This window comes from Procambarus clarkii, chromosome 57 (assembly GCF_040958095.1).
Source record: "Procambarus clarkii isolate CNS0578487 chromosome 57, FALCON_Pclarkii_2.0, whole genome shotgun sequence".
Classification (NCBI taxonomy): Eukaryota; Metazoa; Arthropoda; class Malacostraca; order Decapoda; family Cambaridae; genus Procambarus; species Procambarus clarkii.
Window position 1 is genome coordinate 7,020,954 of NC_091206.1, and position 21,813 is coordinate 7,042,766.

The window sequence follows — 21,813 nt, forward strand, 5'->3', positions numbered from 1 at the left end:
ATATTACTCTCCCCAGTCAGTAGCCATGAGGGAGAAGGCTGGCTGAAGGCTCTACAGGAGGCCAATCTGGCCACAGAAGTTGGTCTCATTGTACTTGATGCCCTTGGTAACTTTACCACCCACTGCAGTGACATCCTTACATCTGATGGGGCCGAGACTATTATGCAACAAGTTTTTTCATTGCATCTACTTTATCTGCAACTTGGACAGTCAGAGAGTCTTATGAAGCATGTGTTTGCCTCTCTCAGGGCATTCATAAATAATTTCCCACGGACCCTCTTTCAAGGTATGATGATGGCATATGCATAATTTTTAATGTCATGCAATTAAACAATATCATCTTACTGTATCATCTATTGACAAGTTCAGAAGTAGATTGTTATCATTTAATAGTGGGAACTGTGGCATTATATATTATATACATATATTCTTTTAATAAATTTTGCAAGCTATGGTGATAATATGTTATTGGGAAAATTTAATATCAAATAAATGACTGGACTGATTTATCTCTGAACTTGTTATGAAGTTATGAATGTAGAAAAGGAGTTTAAATTGCTCCAGCTCTACTTCAGAAGCTTGCTTACTGTTCAAAATGTTCCTAATCTTACCAGCCTTGCCTATGTTCACTCAGAATAATTAAGATTATTTATTATCACTAATGAAGAAAATACTGTAATTTATGTTTAGCAGGCTTGCGTATTTGTTAAAGCATTTTTGCACTTGGCTGATTTGTTTTTCTAGATTTTGCTGCCTTTATCTGAAGCTTCATTTTGTTAGTTGCAATTCTTCCAGATTACTGCTCTGCTTATTTATTCTGTCTTGTCTCTGTTAGGAACTTTGCTAACTGTTATTTCCCATAAGTTTTTAATTCATCTTGTATGCTAATTCCTCCAACACATAACCCTCCTCACTTAATGTCAGGCGATGCTTCACTGTGTGGGTCTCTCTGCTTCGAGATGTTGAAGTGCTGCAACAGTAAGCTGACCAATCTACGTCACGAAGCTTGTGCTGTACTTTACCTGCTAATGAGGAGTAACTACGAATTCACTCGACGAACAGGCATCAACCGAGTACATTTGCAGGTACAAGGGCCGCAGGTCTGATAAGTTAGTTATTAAAAGCAGGAATGTTTATCATCTGTCCATCCTGAAACCTAGAAGTTGAGACCTGTAATAGGAAAAAAATGTAACTTGACCATTGCCATTTAAAATCTGGTTAAACTCGTATTTGATCTGGTATAATGTAACACCTGAGTAACAAATGTCTTTCTGGGGTGAGCCCCTTCAGCTCCCCATAGCTTATCCAGCCTGATATGCTAATGTCAGACTTTGGCATCAGTCATGTGTATGGAGCTCTGTGGGCCTACTGGGGACCACAAGCCAGAACCTGGCCTCCTCAGAGAGGCATGGGGGAGCAATGGCCTATTGAAACCCCTGGGTAAGTCCCTCTCTTATTTCCTCTGTAGGTAGTTAGCTCCATGGAATCGAAGGGGCTCCCCCCAGAAAACCAGCGTTGAATGTAATGAAAGTCCATTTTCTGGGTGAGATCCGGAGACTTCCCAGCATCCCTTCCTCCCCTCGGTCGGCAGTTTTAACGTGTGTTTTGTCATCCAGCCTCAGAACTGATGGATGGATACCCAGTGCGAGGGGTCTGGGGAGTCTCCCCCCTTCACCCTCCCGGGGAGGGGGGAGCTGCACGGCGACGTGTGACATCATACTCGTTTGCTCGTTTCTTTTTGGGGAGTTCTGTTGACTTGTTTGGCTTTTAGTAGCAAATTTTACCAGAATAGGGGTTTGTTTTCGGATGCTTAACTTTCTGGGTGCCTGATCCAGTCAATGGCAGACATAGAATTCTTCTAACCATACGAGGGTTTCTATTGGCCATTGCTCCCCATGCCTCTCTGAGGGGGCCAAGTTCAGGCTTGTGGTCTCCGGTAGGCCCACAGAACTTCATACACATGACTGATGCCAAAGTCGGACATTAGCATATCAACCTGGATAAGCTCCAGGGAACCTTTGGGTCTCGCCAAGAAAATGGCGTTTCATTACATTCAATGCTGTTTTTTTTTTTAAGTACTGGATAATCTTATGTGTAAACCTGAATTACAAAATATTTGATGGATATGCACTGCAATTTCTAATAAGCAGTAAGTTATACAAAGAATATGTTTGATGTTTTATTCACCACTTATTCACCACTTTATTCACCACCACTTTTATTCACCACCCTCTTTAAGAAAAGTGATGACCTCATTCAAAATGTCTTTTAAACATTACAGTTGCGTCAAAGGCTTTCCTTCAGGAGGGTCTCCTTAGTAGTTCATGAAGAATGCATTTCATTTTTATTCAATGCTTGATTTTTGTTTGAATTCCCCCACACAATTTGAAACATTCTGTATATATATATATATATATATACAGTATTGCAGACATGCATACAGAGACAGTACATGTAAATCACTCAAACAGTTCACTGGCATCAGAAATGTCATTTCTAGCTTGTGTTTTTTTAATAGGAAATTGTTAGTTCCAATACCAGTAACATCTCCGTGGAGATATTACTGGTAAATTGCAGTCTCCGTGGTGTAGTGGTAAGACACTCGCCTGGCGTTCCGCGAGCGCTATGTCATGGGTTCGTATCCTGGCCGGGGAGGATTTACTGGGCACAATTCCTTAACTGTAGCCTCTGTTTAACGCAACAGTAAAATGTGTACTTGGATGAAAAAACGATTCTTCGCGGCAGGGGATCGTATTCTAGGGACCATAGGATTAAGGACTTGCCCGAAACGCTACGCGTACTAGTGGCTGTACAAGAATGTAACAACTCTTGTATATATCTCAAAAAAAAAAAAAAAAAAAAAAAACATATTTTGTGTTGCCTTCTTTTTCAGGTAATCATCTCCGTGTCACAGCTTCTTGGGGAAATAATTGGCTTGAATTATTCGCGGTTCCAAGAGTCCATGGCTCTCATCAATAGTTATTCTTCTAGTGACAAGGCAATGAATAATACAGGTGAAATTATAATTAATATTTATTTATGTGTATATATAGTACATTGAAATAAATATTTGGTAGTTGACATAAAAGATGTTTCAGGCAATGCTTGTTTTCATAGTTAAAAATAACTTTGTGTTTCAAGAATAGTATACAAGGCATTTATGCCTACTTTATTATTAATTTAGCTTCACTATTTTGCTTGCTTCTGTTTTCAAATGTATAAACGTCTAAATTTTCATATCTGTTCAGGATTTGTTAGTGAAGTGCGGGACTTGACAAAGAGGATTCGAACAGTGTTGGTCGCTACTGCTCAGATGAGGGAGCATGAACGTGACCCAGAGATGTTGTGCGATCTGCAGCATTCTCTAGCTGCCTCATATGCTGCAACTCCTGAATTGCGCACCACCTGGCTTCAAGCAATGGCCAAGCATCATGTCAAGAATGGAGATCTCTCAGAGGTTAGCTGTTTTGCCATTTTGTTAAGATTAGAATATATTTTGCTAAAATTATCATTTGTTTAATCCTTAAAATGTAGTTATCATCATACATTGATTCCTGGTGTAATGCCCTATGCCCTTATCACCATATGTTGATTTCAGCTATTATTGTCTGGTTTTATCATCAGTGATGCTAATATGAATATGAAAGCCAAATATGCATGTAGCAGAATTGTCCTTGACCATGAAAAAAACTTGCTATCATTTCATGACTGCTTACTATGCAAATATATTTCATACAAATACATAGTTTCTTACACCTTTTTCACAGGCTGCATTTTGCCAACTGCATATTGCAGCCCTCATGGCTGAGTATTTGCGTCATCAAGGAGAATTTCCCGAGGGTTGCCAGGTCTTCTCTATCATATCAGACAACATTCCAAGAGATGAGTCTAACTTAAGGTTGGATGCTGGTAAGGTGTCATTTAAGAATTTATTCTGGAGGTTTTGAGTTTGTGATAATGAGCTTAACATTTCTGCATTAGTTTGTTTTCTATTAGAATTTATTCTAATATTTTGCACACTAGACCAGGTTCATAATTTATCTGTAGCTGGAACTTTTATATTGCACTGTTTAGTAATTTATTTTGTTGGATATGTTTTTGTTTATTTTTTGTAATATTGCACATTTTACTTTCATATTATCTTTTGCTCTCTTTAATCCCTACTCTGGATTATTAGACATTTTTTTCACATTTCTCCAAGCTAAACTAACTTAGATGATGTCTGATTCACTTAGAAGATATCTTGTATCTGTGCTTCATCATGTGAAACAAAAATGTGTTATTTCATATTTCGACTAACAAAAATAGTGTTGAGGGTACCGTACCATAGGTCCTTGAGAAATGCAGGTCTTGTGTTCCTGGTGAACCATGTGTCTAGTGAATCTGAATCTGTTCTAGCTGATCTTCACTACATATAGGGAAATAGGGTAGGTTTGAGATCTCCCTTCCCCCCAAATATAACAAATTCCAACATTCTCTAAATAATACATGGGTATTAAATAAACAGTAATGACCTCTGCTTATGTTAATTGTTTCAGCTTGCAGCGATTCATTGCATAGGTATTAGAGGTTTGATTAATTGCTCTATGTTTATGAATCCAGAATTTTTTTTTCACACACATTCAATAGTTTCTTCCAAATAACATTCATCGCACTATAGTTCATTTCTGTTCATGTACTCTTTATGTTCTTAAATGCATCACAAGAAACAAACTACATAAACAAACAAGTCAGGAAGACAGGCATACAAGCAGGTTGGCAGGTAGGCATGCAAGCAGGCGGGCAGGCAGGTAGACATGTAAGCAAGCAAGCTGGTAGGCAGGTTGATATGCCAGTAGTTGCACAGGTTAGCGTACATGCAAGTCAGCAGGCATGCAAGCAGGTTTGCAGGGAAGCTCGCAAGTAGGCTGACATGCAGACAAGTTGGTAGGTAAGAGGCATGCAGACAGGTTAGCAGGTAATCACAAAAGTAAGCAGGTATACGGGTAGACATGCCATCGGATCATAGGGGATGCATGTGGCAGGTTAGACTATCAAGGGCAAGCCAACAGCTTGCTTTATTAGATCTTGGTCATCACCAGGAAGTGTAGGGGGATACACCTTTTACATTCCGTTTGAATACCCTCCTCCGCCAATCACCCACCTAGTTGCAATTGCAATGCAAAAACTCCCTCCTGTCTATCTTCAGCTGGATAGTGTGCAGGCTGGATGACTGTCTTGCTGGCTGGTTAACTGGCTGGCAATCTGGTTAGCTAGCTAACTGGTAGGCTATCTGGCAGGCTATCTGGCTGGCTAACCGACTACTCGTGTATGACTGGGTGGGTCACTGAGAATATGTGAGAACCCCTCATTACAAACATTGCTGAATCCCATGCAACACCAGTAAGAAAGATTTGGGGGTAGATGTAATTCCACCACTAACACTGGATTTTTCTCACAAACAGGATATATCAGCAGCATATGGGATGCTGGTAAATATAAGAACATTTTAAAAAATTTAAATCGGGATTCTTTGAAGGAACTGTGGGGTGAGCAGGGTTCTTTCCTATAGTGGCAATCAGGAAATTATCCAATCAGTCCCTCTTACAGTTTGTGTGATTACAAGCTAAGGCTTGGAAGCACTTAGAATTTTTAGGAGAGCCCTCTAACAGTCATTTTTCCAGTATGAAATTATCATTTCTCCAGTGACTATCTGAATTGCCCACTACACTCACTCACCTAGTGTCATCAGGGATACACCTCTCTGCAGGGACCACAATGTTTTGTTCCTGCCCTTCCATGTGATTTCGAGGCTTGGTAGCTTTGTCCAGGCATTTTGAAGGAAAACACAGTTCTGCTTTTTTATTTTTGTTGTAATTGCACATGGTACATCTGACATGCATTTCTTAGCTTATATCAAAGGATCAGTCCATCTCTTGAGAGTAAGATGTGTACTTTATTGCAATTTCTCCAAACTTAAAAATAAATACATTGCAGTAGAAATGTTTATAAATGTTGTTTGCATTCTTTTATTTATTTGTGTATCTGACCAAGATCTGAGTCCAGTTAAGCCATGCCATCTATTATGGGAGTCTTACAAGAGTGAAAAGCCACATTGTCATTTCTTTCATAAATTGCTTCTTTCTTCAGTCTTTTCAATACCTATAGTCTATGAAGGGAATTTAAGAGTGGTACTGTTTATATGCAGTGTTGTATTTTTTTCTGTAGATAGCAGATTTGATTAGTTGGTGATTAAATATCATCATGACAATTTAAAGAGACCTTAAAGGACAGAAATCTCAGATTTTCAAGTGCACAGTAATTACAATCTTATTCTTGAGTTTTGGGTTTTCCATAGTATTTTAGATCCTTCATTCACCATTAGTTAAGAGCACAAGCATCAGTAGTACTCTTAATTTAATTAAGTTAGTTAACTAGATTGTATTATGAATATTCACATCCTTAAAAATTGTTAGCTCATTCAAAAAAAAATTAAATAAAAACAGGAGAAAATACCATAACCCTTCTTAGAAGTAAAGTTTGTAAGCCTGATGCTTTTACCTTGGCCATTACTCATCCTCTGCTTGCCGTGTCTTCTGTGGCGTTCCTGTTAGACGTTGCATGCAGCTCGCAGACTCTTCGCTTACACACTGGTAGGTATCCAAGAGTGCTTTGATCAGAGTTGGGCTTCATAGAATGCATTGCTGCTTTTGTTTTGAGTGGTTTGTCTAAAGTGATGCATGACATTTTGTTGTCTTTAGATCTAGCAAACATAAATTTTATATAATAATTTTATAGAGCAATTATTGACTAAAATGTAATTTATTATACATTCTAAGTTATCACATTCATATGCTCTCTAAGGTAAGGATCTGCTGCATTATATGAACAAGATCTTGTGCAGTGAGGCAGGGCAATATGTCACCGGCATCACAGAGTACTTAAATATGTCCTTTGCATTGATAATAAAAGTGGTGTAGAGCCACTGTAGAAAAAATCAATTAAACTCATTCTCCCTTGGCCTCACAGGTGACACTTCCTAAAGAATGCTGTTGGTGTGAAAGGATGGCTCAAAGTGCCTCGTCACGATCTTTATCTAGTCCCAACTTCAATTAAACCAGATTTTAAATTTACCTTACATCTCGAAGTAATGATTAATCTGGGTAATCAGAGGTGTACTGTGTCAGAAACACAAAGAAGACTTACTTGCAAGCATGTACAGTACATGCAATGCATTAAATACGTAAGCATAGGAGATTGTTCACTGTCATATAGAGATTGATCCTGGTCATACAATATAGTGGATCTTTACCTTAAGATGCAACCAAGTACAGTACACCTGCTCAGAAGGGTGCTTTTCATATTAATGCAAAGTCTTATTTTTATTGGCTTTTTATATGCTGTGTATGAAAGGCTCAAATATATATATTCTAATTCAAGATTAGTTTAGGTGTGTGTACTTGGAAACTTAACTGATTTTAAGTGATGAGTTACAATGGCTATAGAGAATATTTATTTGAAAGATTCTAATTTTCTAACATCTGCATTAATTTTATTAGCAGTATGCGAGTGTAAAAATAGAAAATATGCAGAAAAAGATAGAAAATGCAAATAAAACAAACTGGGAAAAGAGCAGTCACTGAAAGGGCAGTTCAGTATCAAGATTGATATACTTAACCCTATAATCAAAAAAACCTTGAAAAGTAGAGCAAGAAGTGAAAGGAAATGCTTTTTTCTTAGCCATTTTCTCATTGCTTTCTTGAACCAGTGGTTTATTTTTGTTTGTGAGACTCATTTTGCCTACCAATAACTTTTCTAATAATCTGGTCGTGTAGTTGGGGAAGGAAGACAAGACAAATCCATCATAGGCCACCAATCTGAGACCCACTCAGTATTATAATAAACTAACCTTAGGATAGTCAGACCTAGTTGGTAGCTCATTTTAACTACCAGCTGGGCAATCGGCTACTATTGGTAGTTAGTGGCCACTAGATGGCAATCCCACCACCATAAGGCTGCTGAGCCAGTAGCCTCACTTGTTGCCTCCCAAACATGCTTGAAAAAGAAGAGAAGAATAGAAATTATGGAAGTAACAATCTAACTGGCTAAAAAAAACATTTAATTTAATGCCTTATTTGTGAGCTATTGGCCCTCAATTGCTCTATTGAGCCATTTTTAACAGAAGACAAATACATGTACATTTATTTAATAAAACAAAAAGTAACAGGGACTTACCCAAGCATAGTGAAGAGTTAAGAGCAGTTACACATAGAGAGAGGAGCCTCATGGGACTGATGAATACCCAATAGCAGAGCATGAACTACAGGTACATCAGAAACAGGAGTTGGGGTTTCAAAAGGCAGCCTACAGGAGGTAGTTCTGGGCCAACACACTTGCTCCCAGAAATGAAAACCAGCCAATGGCAAGCACTGCTCTTCTAACCTCGCAGGGGAAGTCAGATGCTGATTCTGGTTTCCAGTAGGACAGACAGGTCTCAAAAACTAGGTGGTACCAGACAATTAACTAGGGGTCTCCACCCCAAAAAAACCAGCGTTGAATGTAATGAAACGCCATTTTCTGGGTGAGTCCCGGAGGCTCCCCGGAGCTATCCCAGGCTGATATGCTAATGTCAGACTTTGGCATCAGTCATGTGTATGGAGTTCTTAGGCCTACCGGGGACCACGGCCAGAACCGGGCCCCCTCAGAGAGGCAAGGGGAGCAATGGCCTATAGAAGCCCCTGTGTAGTTGGAAGCATTCTATGTCTGCCATCGACCGGAACAGGCACCCAGAAAGGTAAGCGCCCCAAAACAAACCCCTATTCTGGTTAAAATTGCTACCTAATACCGAACTAGTGGATAGAACTCCCCAACCGAAAACAAGCAAATTAGTGTGACGTCACACACTGCCGCGCCGCTGTCTGCGCAGCTCCCCCCTCCCCGGGAGGGGGAAGGGGGAGCCCCAGACCCCCCGCGCCGGCTACCCACACCTCAGTTCTTGAGGCTGGATGTCAAAAACGCGAAAAACCGCCGACCGGAGGGAGGGAGGGATGCCGGGGAGCCTCCGGGACTCACCCAGAAAATGGCGTTTCATTACATTCAACGCTGGTTTTCTGGGGGGAGCCCCGTCGGCTCCCCGGAGCTAACTACCCACAGACAGAAAAAGAGGGACTTACCCGGGAGGCGGTCGTCGCTCACCCCTCAACTCGAAGCCGAGACAACTGGCTGCAACCGCCGACCCAAAGCAACACAGGCCCGACGAGGGCCAGGGACATTCACAAGGTAACGAGCAGCCAGGACCCTGTTCGACCGCCAAAATCCCCGCGCCCGAATATCAGACCAAGACATATTCCCAAAGACGGCAGCAAGAGCCGCGAACTTACGAACGTCATGGGCACGGGGATAGACCGCAGGCTGGCTAGACCTAATAACCCTGCGGACGACCTGAGAGACCCGAACCCGCGAACAGGGAAGAAGGGAAACCGGATCAACCCACAGCGCGTCCCCGGACACAGAAGCTGTGGCGCGCAAATAACGGCGAAGCGCCGCAACCGGACACAAAACATGATGCACCCCCGGCCTGACCAACCAAGCATCAACCACCCATGGACCCCTCCGGAACGCAGCAGTCTCATTCTTCGCCAGAAAAGAAGGAGACGGCTGCAAACGAACAAAACTATCACCACGACCAAAAGAGCAGAAACCCCTGCGCCGGAGGAGAGCATGAAGCTCCCCTACCCGACCCCCAGAGGCCAAAGCCAACAAGAAAAGTGCCTTGGAAAAACAATCCTGGACCGAAGGGGCCACAACGAAACGAGGAGATGAAAGGAAAGCGAGCACTCTGTCCAAAGACCAGGACGGCTCAGGCGACGCATGAGCAGGCCGGAGGTGAAACAATGCACGAGACAGCTTGCGAAACGGCGCAGACGTAACATCGATACCGAAAGCAAGCTGAAGCGGCTCCGCCAGCGCCGCACGATACGAAGCGACAGTGTTAGGCATAAGATGACGGTCCTGAAACAACCACGAGAGGAAGGACAAGACCACCCGAACAGACAAGGAGCTAACACGACGAAGACGCAAAAAGAAACGGAAGGACCGCCAGGAAACTTCATACTGCCGCCGAGAAGAAGCCCTCAGGTGGGACACCAACAAGGAGGCCACCTGATCACCATAGAGCTGATGATAGACTCGAGTCAAAAAAACCATACGCGAAGACTCGAGGAGAAGATCGAACCAGCTACGTGACGTACCGGCCCGATCTGCTGAAAGAGGCGGAGCCGCGGGAAAACCCTCGGGTTCGGACACCGAGCAACCAGCGCCTGAAACCAAGGCTGGGCCGGCCACCAAGGGGCCAGAAGGACAACTCTCCCCTGGTAAGTCTCTAAGCGAGTCAAGACCTGGAGCAACAGCCGAACTGGGGGAAAGAGGTACAGGAACCCCCACCTCGACCAGTCGAGCCGAAAGGCATCGACCCCGACGGCCTCGCAATCGGGGAAGGGCGCCGCATAAACGGGAAGACGCCGCGACCACGCCGACGCGAAGAGGTCCACCTCGGGGCGCCCGAACGTCTGGCAAAGCCAACGGAAGGACTCGTCGTCGACCGTCCACTCCGTGGAGAGGGGAACGAAGCGAGACAGGGCGTCGGCCAAGACGTTGGACACGCCCCGTACGTGAACCGCCAGGAGAGCCAAACCCCGAGAACTCAGCAGACGAGTCACCCGAAGCGACCAACCCCAAAGAGACAAGGACCGCATCGAACCCCCGCGGTTCAGGCAATGAACCACCGGAGAGCAGTCCGAATGGAGCCGAATCGTCGATCCGCGGGCCACCCGAATCCTCCCCAGAGCAAACCACACTGCCGCGAACTCCCGCACCGTACTGTGAGCTCGACGGAAGGACGGATCCCAACGCCCCTGGCCGGCCTGGTGAGCACTGGTCACAAAACCCCAGCCGAGAGACGACGCATCCGTGTACACATCGAGCGAGGGCTCAGGTAGGCGCCAAGGCACTGAACCCCGAAAAACCCGAAGAGGAAGCCGGTGACGCAGCAACCGACGCAAGGCCCCCGGGGGTCGAACTCTGCGATCGCGAGAGAGGCGGAAGGGGGAACCCCGAAGGAACCAGAACAGCCGTCGAAGCCAAACCCGACCCGGCGGGTAGACCACCATCGCGAAGTTCAGGCTCCCGCACAGCCCCTCGAGCAACCGCCGGGTGACCCGAGGGCCCTCCAGAAACAGACGAAGGCGGGACCGCAGCCGCAGGAGAGACTCCGGAGGGAGAGACAAGGAGGCGGTCCGAGAGTCCCACACGAGACCCAGCCAAGTCCGAACCTGAGAGGGAACCAGATGGGACTTCCTCCAGTTCACCAAGAACCCGAACCCGGCGAGCTGGGAAAGAACCAAATCCCTGGCTAGCAAGCAAGCGGACTGGCTGGGAGCCCAAACCAGCCAGTCGTCGAGGTAGGCCAACACCCGAACACCTAGGAGACGCAAACGAGCCACCACAACCCGTGTAAGGCGTGTGAACACGCGAGGTGCCAGGTTCAACCCGAACGGGAGACAACGAAAGCGGTAACTCAGACGCCCCACTACAAAACCGAGCCAGTCCCTGAACCGCGGATGAATCGGGACATGCCAATAAGCGTCCCGGAGGTCCAGGGACACCATCCAAGCACCCGGCTCCAAGAGGAGCCGAACCTGAGACAGCGTAGTCATCCGAAAGGAGGGGCAATGAACCCAGGGGTTCAGACGGGACAAGTCCAGAATGAACCGCAGGTCCGCGCAGTCCCGTTTCGGAACCGGAAACAGACGGGAAACCCATCTGAGGGACGACGTCGTTTCGACGACGCCCAAGCGTACCCACTCCAAGACGACTCGACAGAGCGCAGGGGAAGAAGCCTGCCCCGCCAGCCCCGACCCCCCAAAGGGGGGAGGGGCCACCCAACGCCACCGCAGGCCGCGAGACACGACCCGAAAGGCCCACGAATCGTGGGACCAGGCGCGGGCGAACAGCGCAAGCCGCCCCCCCATCGCCCCGTCAAAGGGGCAAACCGCGAAAGGGCCGGCGACCCTTACGAGACCCAGAACCCCGCACAGCGCGAACACCGCGCCGACCAGACGAGGGAGGGTCCGCAGGAGGAGCCAACCCCAAACCTGACACCAGAGGCCTACCACGACGAGAGGAACCCCGAGCCCTGGCACGACCTTTCCGGGAAGACCCACCCCGGGACCCCCGGAAAACCAACAAGTCCGACATCGCACGACAAGCCGCCGATGCAGCCTGAATAAACTGCGCCACGGCCGACTCCCCAAACAGGAGAGGACAAAAAGGGGAAGAACGCCTAAGAGCCAGAGCCCAAGCAGAATCCACGGAGGAACCCAGCACCGCCTGCCGACACGCGAGACGGGAAGCATAGAACAGGGAAACCGCATCCCGCAAAATCGGCGTGAACAGCTTCAACAAGGCAGCCGACGAACGCGCAGCCGAGGACAAGGTGCCGGACCCCGGGACGGACCCAAGCGTCCCCACATCCTCCACGAGCCAATCCGAAGACAGCTCCAGGAGGGAAAGGAACCGCAAGGCCGAACACAAAAGGCCCCGAGCGCGCAAGTCCTCCGCCACGAGCGCCGCCGAAAGGGAGGGAACCTGCACATGGAGCTGAATAACGCCCACATCGCGGGGAAGGGCAGGGGCAAACAAGCACTCATTCAGGTACTCAAGTTCACCCCCCAGGAAAACCTGAAGCACCGTGGAAGCTTCCCGCCACTCCAGCGTGCGGGAACGACAGAAGGAATGCCAGGAATCCAGACCAAACAAGGGGCAGTCTGCTAGCCAGGATGACTCCGGAACCTCGTAACGGAGCCAGAAAGGGAACGAAGTCCCAAACCTGAACGTGGACGGATCCATTTCCGAGGCATAATCCGGGTCACGCAGGAGGTAAGCTGCAAAGGCCGCTCGCACCACACCAGGTTGGATGCGATAAGCCGAAAACCTCCGGAAGGACGGAACAGACGTACCCGGGGGAACACGGAACCGTACCCGGGGAGGGGCCGACACCAAATCCAACTCGTACGCAGAGGGGGGGAAAGAAAACCCCACTCCTTGTAACAATAAGCCCCGCTCAGTGGGAAGAAAAACCCAGGCGGGGTCCAGCGGGGCCCAAGGCCCCCAAGTCAGCCCCTCCCCAGCCTCGAGGTCCGTCACCACAGGACCCGAGGCCGAGTCCTCTCCCCAAGCCCCGACCCCACAAGACAAGGACGGAGCAGCCGGAAAAGCTGGAGGAAGGGGGGCCCACTGGTCAGACCCTGAAGCTTCGGCCGGGAGACAAGACTCGAATGCCTCTGCCGCCCCCCCGGAAGGGGCAACCCCCGAAGCTGCCCGAGTCTCGAGATCAAGTAACCCCTGCTCCGACCCCGAAACCCTCAGACGCTTCGGGGCCGGAAGCAGGGGCGGGGGACCAGAACGAACAGAAGGGGAAGGACGAGGAGGTGCGGACTGAACCAGGATCGAAGCGACCCCCACCCCCAAGTCCGGGTCTCGAAAAGCAAAGCGGGGCAGCCCCGGGGCATCCGGGGAAGCAACCAACCGAGCGCGTTGCAACAGACGAAACCTAGACTGCAACGCACGTGCCGCCTGTACCCGAATAGAATCATCAGAGGATTGGGTAAATTGAGTCACAAGCAAGCAGCAACACTCACAGGACTCAGGGTCGAAAGTATCACCGACCCAACAGGCAGCGTGGCAGAGGCAAAAACAATGAGGGTCACCCTGAGACAAGGGGACCGAGCAACCCTCAAACTCGCACACAGTGAGTGGGGACCCCGGGGTCACATCCATCGGACCCACGCGCCCCCTAGGGGATTCCCAGGGTCCTGAGCGTTTACTTTAAGAGGACTCGCGCTCAGGTAGTCCCAGGCAGGGTGCTGCAAACCGGCGCCCAAACTACCAAGCAAACTTCTAAAGCTGAACCCCAGGGACGTGTACACTCACGGGGACCTAGCAGGGGGCGCCACCGAGGAGAACAGTGGAAGGGCAAAAACAAACAATAAAATGACAGAACCCCCCACCAGGCAAAAACAAAAAGAAAAACAAAACCCCGCAAGAGGACAGCGAACCCCAAGGAACAGAGCCGGCCGCGATGTCGGGAATTACAAGCTGAGCAGCACCCTGCGCCCCTACCAGTGCAAACTGCCTCTTACCTGCCGGTAACAAGGGAGAACAGAACACCCAAGAGCCCAACAGGCGGCCGAAAAACCGAAAGGTAAAACGGACCAGCAGAGGCAGACCCCGAGGAGCCTGTGGAAGGTGGCCCCAAGCCCCAAGGGCAGTACTTACAGGGCACCTAGGGAAGGCAGCCCTAGGCGCATGCAGCCCGAGTACTGAAGATAACTCCTGGCTCTCGCACCCACAAAACTAACACCACACTCAAAGCACAGTGCAGTAGCGACACCGGAGCCAGAGCACACGACCATCGCCTATAGCATCAGCCTTAAGAACTGAGGTGTGGGTAGCCGGCGCGGGGGGTCTGGGGCTCCCCCTTCCCCCTCCCGGGGAGGGGGGAGCTGCGCAGACAGCGGCGCGGCAGTGTGTGACGTCACACTAATTTGCTTGTTTTCGGTTGGGGAGTTCTATCCACTAGTTCGGTATTAGGTAGCAATTTTAACCAGAATAGGGGTTTGTTTTGGGGCGCTTACCTTTCTGGGTGCCTGTTCCGGTCGATGGCAGACATAGAATGCTTCCAACTACACAGGGGCTTCTATAGGCCATTGCTCCCCTTGCCTCTCTGAGGGGGCCCGGTTCTGGCCGTGGTCCCCGGTAGGCCTAAGAACTCCATACACATGACTGATGCCAAAGTCTGACATTAGCATATCAGCCTGGGATAGCTCCGGGGAGCCGACGGGGCTCCCCCCAGAAAAGGAATATTTTATCACATTCAGTGTAATGACATTTTTTTTGTTTACTGTACTGTAATAGTTGGGCTGTCTCTCCATGATGGCTTGAGCTAAATTCCCTACAATCTCCCTTCACCAACTATGATAACCAGTAATTTTTCAGTCTGTTATGTTTGGTGAAAGTATTATCAGGCTTTGTACTTATTTGCATTAAGCTTTTAATGGCTGTCTAAATCATCGCACTTCGAACTTAGAGTCTGAGATAGATTCCGCTATGATAATTTGATTGGAAATTTGATTTCTTTCGCCTTGCAGTAACATATGTTACAGAGAACTTTGACCCCTTGCTCTGTGCTGTGAAAAGACAAATAAATTTGCATAATAAATTTTGCTTATATACTAGTACTGTATTCATAATTATGTGAGGATTTAAATGGCACTTGTGATTGTATTCCCTCTGCCCAGAGCTTGGGTTGAATTCATAGGGTTGCTTGCCTGTCTTCTATACATATTTAGACGATCATTAATTTTCTTCTGATTAGAGGCTGTTAAAACAAATACTATATATGTATAGTTTTTGGGTGGGCCCACTCAGTAGCTCCTTGTAAGTATGGCATTAGGATTGCCAGGCCTTAGAGAAGCATACCATGCCTCTTGAGACCTGAGAGCCTGGACCAGAATCTGGCACTCTCTTTGAGGTGAGGGGAAACTTGGGGTTCGGAGATTAACCCAAATCCCAGAAAAATACAGCACTGAATGTAATGAAATGCCTCTTTCTGAGGGCCTACTCATAGCACCCTGATGCTACAACCTGGAAGCAGTCAACCCTACTGGGGACCAGGGCCAGATTCTGGCTTGCTCAAAGAGGCAAAAGGGAGCCTGGGGATCAGTGCCACAAAACTAAGAAAATTACTAACCTGAAAGCCAAAATGCTTCAAAATAAGCAATCAATAAGAAAAATTTGTAACCTTGATAAAAACAATGCAAAGGATTGTTACCATGGCAAAATTGTTGCCAGCCAGCTAGCCTATTCATGAGCCAATTTGCGACCAGAGGCACTCTTCTTTGCTTTGCCCACTGTCATCCTCTAGCTATAAGATAAGTGGTATTGGTTATCCCTAAAATAAATGTTTCATTCTTGATATTAGTTCCATATTTTGCTTCATGTGTGTGCTCAGTGCCATTCACCTTGCAAGTGCCCTGTGTTTACAGTTCGCTTTACCTCTTTGGCAAAGGTTATCATGTGTAGTGATTGGTTTGTATTTCCCCCTCGAGGTTATTGTCTAGTTGTGATTCGGCAACCTCTTTTCAAGGTATATTGCTTCTTGGTGGTTCATGGGCTTTTGCCCCTTTGAAACTATTTTTGATGGAAAGTGCTGATCTCTGGCAATTTTCAGTACCTTTTGCATCTTGTTCACTTTTTGAGGTGTTTTGTCTGGCACTGACAAAGGGTGCATTTAGGTTGCATGAGGTATTTAGGCATTTATCTTGCATGACTTTTGCCTTCCCCTCACTGAGTAGCTATAAGATCAGGGGTCTGTATCTGCACTGATGAGACACTTACCATGCACCTGATCTTCCTGCTTGTCCATTGACAGCTAGGTGGCCAGTTCTCTCCTTGGTGCTTTACAGGCAGGCTTTACTTTGTCTATCTCTTGGCCTGAAGTGGTTTCACATTTTCACATCTTCACATTTCACGTATTTTCTAATGTGTGATTTGGTGTGCTGGTCTCCAACAGTAATTCTTGATTCATTTTCCCTGGATTTATGGAATGCATATTGACACATTCTCATCAACTTGGTGTTCAGAGTGGGGTACCTCTTTTGTACCTCTTCAGACCATATGTTTTATACCTGACTCCCAGACTTTTCACCTGACTGACCCATCTGCAGAAATTTTCTACTTTGTTCGCTTTCTTTGCCAATATATTCTCGGTGAATATCTGGGCTTGGAATTCCTGGATGTCCAACGTGTTGTTGGCTACTTACCCTGTTTAAAGGGTGCTAGCTCCCAGTAGGCAAGAAGTGGATCTTAGCAGCTTAGTACAGTTCCCTAAGGCTTGGCAGCCCCAGTGCAGTACCTCAGTGAGCTGCCGAGTGACTCACCAGAAAAGGGCATTTCATTACGTTAAACATTTGATTTGTTAATGTTTTGTTAATAGGCAAGATTCATCTATTGATATTCAGTAATGTTTTAGATATGTTTGTACAGCATTCAGTTTTGCTATAAATTTTAAAAGCAATAACTTTCTATGCTAACATGGCTTAATCAGGTACATAATGATAAATTAAAATTTACATTAAATTTTCCAGGTTTAGTGGACACTGTGTTTACAATGGACTCATTAATCAATCAACTGGAGTTAGCTGGTGGAATGGTTGAACGAGCAGAGCGATATGAACTGCTTGGTAATCTTTACCGTATCCTCATTCCCATATATGAGGCACGACGCAACTACCCAGCACTTGTCCAGTGCTATTCTCATTTGTATCAGGTTAGAAGCTTTTCTGAATAATTTTTATATTTCTAATCTTGATGTATTTTGTTTGTGTGTAAAATCACTGTTAACAATCTCCCTCCAAGGGAAAATTTGAAATACCAAGACTGTCAATCTTGGTAGATTTCAAGAATTTTCATACACTGCAAGCTACTGTTAGGAGATGCAAGCTACACTAATCCTTCCAGGTATCACTACCATCACCATAATAGGGTCAGTGGATCCCACTACCAGATTCGATTCGTGATTGGTACCTGGCTCTTGGGGTTCTCTTTATTTTTTTTGTAGTTTCTGTTTTGCTCTTTGACAGGCATGTAAAAATTTCCTGCCCTTCTCTTCTCTTGTCTGCCTGTACATGAATTGGTGCTCATCCTGTCTATAATATTTATTTTATTTTGTTATTGGTGACTTGTAATGCAGTTGTCAGCACAATTGCTAAACAACCAAATGGTCCCAATGTCAATTCCTGGGCAAGATGAAATATTTGGGCATGTCTCCTTACACCTGATGCCTCTTGTCATTTATCAGTATCTAGGTTCCTAATAGTTAGGCAAGTGTTTGTGGGTTACATTACAGTCATTGGCCTAGGCATATCGAGGTTTCCCTCTCAAGCTTCCTATTCCTGGCAGTGGGAAACCATATTATATATCATCTTCGTATGCGAATTTGTATGATTACTCGTGGAACTTAACAGTGTACTTACCCAGCTTTACTTTTGCATGGTTTTCTTCACTGTACCCAATGTGTTTATGGTAAATTTCAGTGCTTTTGGGGCTCGGTGTGCTTTTAGTGCACATTGAAGGTACCGCCTCACCTACTTAGAATAGTGTGTCATTTCGAGCAAGTACAGTATTTTCTGAATTGGCTGCTTCACTATTGATTCTTGTGCATTTAATTCTATGTGCAGCTCTTTGTGCTCACTAGTGTGGCACTCTAAATACTGTGCCTTGTTAAACTGTTTGCCCATGAAGCACAGTGGAAGGCAGAGTTGTTTACTTTATGCTTAGGTTGTGTGCTGCTGCTGCTGTTGATTTGTTTGGCTGTTTCTGCCCTTCGTGTATTATTCCTTTATTAAACAGGATTACAAATGCTATGTATATTAATTTGGACATATAATAACCAGCTCTACACCTTTCTCATCTGATCCTGTGCATTTTTTAATTTTTGTCTTGGGCTGTGTACACTAGTTTTGGGATATGGGGCATAATAACTTGTTGGTTTGATTTCTGCACTTCCTACTGAGTGGGGCCTTGAGCTCCTGTTTGCCTCTAACATTCCCCTAGTAAGGTGCAAGTTCATTTTCTCATCAGCCTTCTTATACATTAAGTCTTGTTCATTTACCTAATGGATTACCGGTTCATTATTCTCTGAGGATGTGTACTTACCACCAATGAATATTAGTACAGTCTCAGTTCCCTGGTGATTTCTTTATAAAAACTAATCTTATCATTGCAATCTATTTTTTCCCTCTTCCAGTTCAATTTCTAAAATGCACATGATTTAATAATTTTCTTGCTTTCTAGGCCTATTCACGTGTGGTTGAAGTTAATGCATCACAAAAGAGGTTACTTGGTCGTTACTACAGAGTTGTCTTTTATGGACCTGTGAGTATATTTCTTATGTATTAATTTTTAAGTATTTGCATTGTGTTTGTACTATGATGTGACTTTTCATAGCTAATGCCCTTGACAGAGACACTTTTTGCCCACCAGGCAAAAAATTACCTGTTCACCCACCATTGACCAGTAATAATAATCCAAACTGTTTCACAGCTGATATAACTTTTCAGTGTGGGAAACAGAATATTTTATAGTAATGGAAACATTTTTGTTTTGTCTTTCATTATTGTCATATTTAAAAAAATCTGAGTACTGTATACTAAATTAGGTAACAATGTATTTAGAGAATATAAATTGCATATTTTTATCAGAGTTACTTTGAAGAAGAAGCTGGGAAGGAGTATGTATATAAGGAGCCCAAAGTTACATCATTAGCAGAGATATCTGAACGTCTCTACCATCAGTATTGTGACAAGTTTGGCAAGGAAGCTGTCAAGATGATTATGGATTCAAATTTTGTAAGTATTACATCTGTTTTGTGAAGCAAATTGGGCTATATGCAGTGGCATATATGACATTTTAGATTAGATGGAAGTTATCACATGTGTGTTCTTGTTGCAAGGTTTCAATGGCAGTTCTTGAGCAGAGCCTGTTGATGGGCAGTAGTAATTAGCTGTGTTCTTGTGCTTCAGTCACACATGTTCCTGTTCTGTACATATTGGATATGCCGCAAGTAACCTTATTGAAAAGTGAGGGAATGCTAGAATTCCCTCACCTTTCAATGTGCTTAACTGCAGCATTAATGTGATAAGTGTTATTGATCATTCTATGCATACATGATATATGAAATATAGTGAGAATGATATAAATATAACAAGAGAAATATGCATTGGCTCACTTTACTGCTGGAAACAGTGTGTTAGATATTGATATGTAGTTTTATGGCTGGCTATGTATCTGCACTTGAAGATAGTGCTGGTAAGCATCATGGTTAATAAATTATATAGACTTCTCTAATTTGAAAATGGTATATTTTTGGGGGGAGCCCCATCGGCTTTCTGGAGCTATCCAGGCTGATATGCTAATGTCAGACTTTGGCATCAGTCATGTGTTTGAAGTTCTGTGGGCCTACCGGGGACCACAAGCCAGGACCTGGCCTCCTCAGAAGAGGGACAAGGAGCAATGGCCTATAGAAACCCCTGTGTGATTAGAAGCATTCTGTGTCTGCCATCGACTGGGTCAGACACCCAGAAAGGTAAGCGTCCCAAAACAAACCCCTATTCTGGTGAAAATTGCTATGAAAAGCCGAACAAGTGGATAGAACTCCCCAAGCAGAAACTGGCAAATGAGTATGACATCACACGTCGCTGCACCGCTGTCTGTGTAGCTCCCCCCCCCCTCCCTGGTAGGGGAAAGGGGGAGCCCCAGACCCTCGAGCCGGCAATCCATCTCTCGGTTCTGAGACTGATGCTATAGGCAATGATCGTGTGCTCTGGCTCCAGTGGTTCCAGTGCTCTGGCTCCAGTGGCACAGTGCACTGTGCCTTGTGTGTGGTGACTGTCTTCTAGGTGGTGCGTGAGCCAGGAGTGAATCTTCAGTACTCGGGCTGTATGCGCCTAGGGTTTCCTTCCCTAGGAAGGAAACCTGGGATGTCTGACGTGTGACGTCATACTCATTTGCCCGTTTCTGTTTGGGGAGTTCTATCCACTTGTTTGGCTTTTCGTAGCAATTTTCACCAGAATAGGGGTTTGTTTTGGGATGTTTACCTTTCTGGGTGCCTGACCCGGTCGATGGCAGACATAGAATGCTTCCAACCACATGGGGGTTTCTATAGGCCATTGCTTCTCGTTCCTCTTCTGAGGGGGCCAGGTTCTGGCTCGTGGTCCCCAGTAGACCCACAGAACTCCATTCACATGACTGATGCCAAAGTCTGACATTAGCATATCAGCCTGGATAGCTCCGGGGAGCCTCCGGGTCTCATCCAAAAAATGGCATTTCATTACATTCAACGCTGGGTTTTTTCCAGGTTGAAGCTGATGAACTGGAATCGCGTTATGCTTACATCCAAGTGACCCATGTGTCTCCGTACTTCCCGGAGGAGGAGCGAGTAAACCGACAGAATGAATTCGACCGTAACAACAATATCAACACATTTATGTTTGAAACGCCATTTACACAAGGAGGCAAAGCTCATGGCAAGTTGGAGGAACAATGGAAGAGAAGAGTTATCGTCAAGACAGATTATACATTTCCATATGTAAAGAAGAGAAATCTGATTGTTGATACAGAAGTAAGGACTTTTTGCAATTTACGTATCTAAATTATTTTGCACAAAGATATCACATTAATGTGATGTATCATTGAGAAAATCAGTAGGAGCCATGAGGAGGATTTGAACCTATGCTCTGGGTACCCCCAAGCACATGCTTTAGACCTCGTACAGCATTTTTAATTCTATGCAACCAGTTTGTATTTCATATATAATATATTATAAAGTAATATTATTTTCCTAGGTTTTGGAAATGTCTCCAATTGAAGTAGCAATAGATGAAATGGAAAGTCGTGTTAAGGAACTTTTGGAGATTATTAACAAGAAACCAACTGATATAAAGAAACTTCAACTCAAACTTCAGGTATTATGCACTGGCATACTATTTTGCATGTACTTGTACCATTTAATTTATTAGTTTTTGTCTGTATTTATGTTAGTGATTATTTAAGTTTTAAATTTTGTTGTTACTGTTCTTGAACAGAATTGCAAATATGATCTGCGATATCACTACTAAAGCAATGGTCTGTAATATGTATGCTGCTCTTACCCTTCAACTGACAATAGATTGTTGACATTTTCTGAATATCTTAAGTATTTGGCTTCCTACTCTTGTT

The 21,813-nt window shown here is 45.3% G+C and overlaps 1 protein-coding gene across 2 annotated transcripts in view; it reads left to right on the forward strand.

Moving 5' to 3' along the window:
• Positions 1-21,813, forward strand: part of Ziz (dedicator of cytokinesis protein Ziz) — a 77,033-nt gene that overhangs the window by 40,492 nt on the left and 14,728 nt on the right. The window contains exons 25-35 of one of the 2 annotated variants that reach the window (XM_045725363.2): positions 17-286; positions 925-1,085; positions 2,894-3,014; positions 3,249-3,457; positions 3,768-3,909; positions 6,594-6,632; positions 17,184-17,365; positions 18,892-18,972; positions 19,299-19,445; positions 20,954-21,217; positions 21,441-21,560. In XM_045725363.2, coding sequence (XP_045581319.1) covers positions 17-286; positions 925-1,085; positions 2,894-3,014; positions 3,249-3,457; positions 3,768-3,909; positions 6,594-6,632; positions 17,184-17,365; positions 18,892-18,972; positions 19,299-19,445; positions 20,954-21,217; positions 21,441-21,560 — 1,736 coding nt within the window. The remainder of the gene's footprint in view (positions 1-16; positions 287-924; positions 1,086-2,893; positions 3,015-3,248; positions 3,458-3,767; positions 3,910-6,593; positions 6,633-17,183; positions 17,366-18,891; positions 18,973-19,298; positions 19,446-20,953; positions 21,218-21,440; positions 21,561-21,813) is intronic. The other variant, XM_045725364.2, reaches the window with a different exon arrangement.